Source organism: Mus musculus, chromosome 7 (genome assembly GCF_000001635.26).
Source record: "Mus musculus strain C57BL/6J chromosome 7, GRCm38.p6 C57BL/6J".
Lineage (NCBI taxonomy): Eukaryota > Metazoa > Chordata > Mammalia > Rodentia > Muridae > Mus > Mus musculus.
The window spans coordinates 102,876,251-102,879,087 of record NC_000073.6 but is presented as its reverse complement, the minus strand read 5'-3'; the positions used below and the strand labels follow the sequence as shown (position 1 = coordinate 102,879,087).

Below are 2,837 nucleotides of genomic sequence, written 5' to 3'. Positions count from 1 at the left end.
CTATTTAGGGACATGCAAAAATCAAGCCTGGACATTGTATCATATATATGATATCATTCCTCCAGGAGAACTACCCAAGCTGTTGTCATTACACCCAAGCCAATCTCCACTCAGGTCTCATCAAACTTTATTAATATCTCAGGAGAAAATAAACTACCTACTGAAAGTATCAAAATCATACCTACTTGCATTGACTGGAACCAAATGAGTCTCAGCTACCGAAATAGATAATTGCAGTTCTTCACACATTTACACAGAATAAATTCACTGACAATGAGTCCTGATATCTGTGACATAAATTGCAATGCAAATGTCATTGTAAAATAAAAATTAACTAATGATTTCCCCAATATATGTATCCATATATAAATGCAGTTAAATTTTAGACAAAGGAACATCTGTATCCTTTGATGACAATTGTACATAGATGTAACTTCTCATGATAGTAAGCATCTAAATAATTCACTGTTTTTCGTAATAAAATTGTTAAAGTAAAGTGATTAATAGAGTTCTGTTTGTTTGATATTTATTTAATAGTGAGGAGCCCAGCAACTTTTCAGATCTACTGTGGCTATTCTTCAGCTGTTTAGGCATGCAACTTGAATAAATACAATTATCAACTGAGAAAACTCTCAGATTTTGTCTACATCTGTATTTTCTTTACCGTAAAATAAAAGACAAGATATACTGACTGATGCAAGACTTGAAGTCGAATTGCTAGTATGTATTTTAGGATTTAACCAATAATAATTTAGGAAGAAGTCAGAGAATTAAAAGGTTTTGAGTAAAACATATACAACTAATTAAAATATTTTTGTGTGTCATTAAAAATAGAACTGATCAAAAAAAAGGCTGGGCGTGAAAATGAAATAATTATTTAAATGGCATTAATATGAATTTACTGACAGAGAAACTTAGTAAGCAATTATCATACAACCTAGAAGTTCCATAACTTGACATCTTAAAATTACCCGATTCTAAAAAATCATTTATTTATAAGTGTTCCTTTCAACTGAGATCATGATTAAAGCTGGTTTTGTTTCTGATTTAACACCTTGAGAATAGCCTTTCGAATCTGCTTCGTCTTCACACTGTAGATTATAGGGTTGAGCACAGGAGGGATGAGCAGGAAGACGTTGGCCATGACGGTGTGGACAAAGGCGGGTGCTGAATGGCCGTAGCGGTGTACAAGAGACAAGCTGATGAGAGGAATGTAGAAGATGGCAACAGCACTGATGTGGGATATGCATGTATTGAAGGCTTTCTGTCGCTCATCAGAGGAAGCAATGCTGAGGACAGATCGGATGATCAGTACATAGGACAGCAAGATGCAAGGGCAGTCAAACCCTGTAGTAGAGAATAGTGCAAACAGACCAAGAACGCTATTGATTCTGTTGTCTGTACATGAGAGCTGGATGACATCTACATGGTAGCAGTATGAATGTGAAAGAACCAGAGAACTGCAGAAGGACAACCTCTTGACAAAGAGCACAACTGGCAACATGACGGCAACATTCCTTATCAACACAATTGTGCCAATCTGGGCAATCCTGGCATTGGTAAGAATAGTGGTATATCTTAGTGGATCACAGATAGCCACAAAACGATCAAAGGCCATGGCCAGCAGAACTCCGGATTCCATGAAAGTAAACCCATGGAGAAAGAACATCTGGGCAATACACGCATTTAAATTGATCTCTCGAGCTTCAAACCAGAGGACACCAAGGGTAGTGGAAAGTGTGCAGAGAGACAAGCTCAAGTCTGTGATGGAGAGCATAGAGAGAAAGTAGTACATAGGCTCATGGAGGCTCTGCTCACGAACGATCACCAGCAGGATCATGCTGTTCCCAGAAAGGTAAAGGAGGCAAAAGGGAATGGAGATCCAGACCTGAGCTGCTCTCAGGCCTGGGATACCAGTGAGGAGGAAGGTTGGAAGCTGGGAATGGGTATTATTAAGGATGAGCATAGTGAAGTCTGGAAAAAGAAGGGCAATCAGATAATTGAATATAACAATGCATAGATCTTATTTTATAAACATCTCTCTAGCACTTAATCAATACTGATAATTCTTAAAAATTTTTAAATATTTGGTTATATACTAGAAATGTAGGCTTCTCTTCTTGCTTTTCAGTGTTCCACATTTTTTTGAGAAAAGAAATTTACCAGATTGTTTCAAATCAATTTTTAAAAAATATTCCAAGCCAGTCTTCTCTTTGTGACCAAAAAAAAAAAAAAAAAAAAAAGCAACAAGAAAAATTATTCCTGGGCTGGAGAGATGGCTCAGTGGTTAAGAACACTGACTGTTTTCCCAAACGTCCTGAGTTCAAATCCCAGCAACCACATGGTAGCTCACAACCATCCATAATGAGATCTGATGCTCTTATCTGGAATGTCTGAAAAGTTAACTTACATATAATAAATAAATAAATCTTTGAAAAAAGAAAAGAAAAATTATTCCAATCTATATAACTTCCCAACAAATACCTAAATAATATAACAAAAAATCCAATTTCCAGTATTTTTAAAAATAAGTTCTTGAGTCTAATACATGACACTGAGCAAACTAACTCTCTTTTTTAAATGTGCCCACTAGACAGACCTGGGAAATATTCAGAACTATGTCAACGTGTCTCTGGGGCACATAAGTCTGCCTATGTGAACACAGGATAGTTCAAGAAAAACTGATGTCAGGTCCATTTTTTACAGTTCCCTGTTTTCTTCATATTTTATATGTTCTATGTGTATGATTTTATCCATGCTCCATACTCTAATTCTAGGGTTTAGGTAGTAGCACAAACATTTTGCATATGAAGTAATTATATTGCAACAATTTAGTC

The 2,837-nt window shown here is 36.1% G+C and overlaps 1 protein-coding gene across 1 annotated transcript; it reads right to left on the bottom strand.

Annotated features, from left to right (window-relative positions):
* Positions 1–1,024: 1,024 nt before the first annotated feature.
* Olfr568 (olfactory receptor 568) lies at positions 1,025–1,966 on the bottom strand. Its single transcript, NM_147091.2, has one exon. It carries the CDS (start codon positions 1,964–1,966, stop codon positions 1,025–1,027), a length of 942 nt encoding a protein of 313 aa, NP_667302.2.
* Positions 1,967–2,837: the final 871 nt, after the last annotated feature.

Excerpts from the sequence above, each read along its gene's own strand:
- Olfr568 (NM_147091.2), bottom strand. The coding sequence starts at position 1,966 with ATGCTCATCCTTAATAATACCCATTCCCAGCTTCCAACCTTCCTCCTC.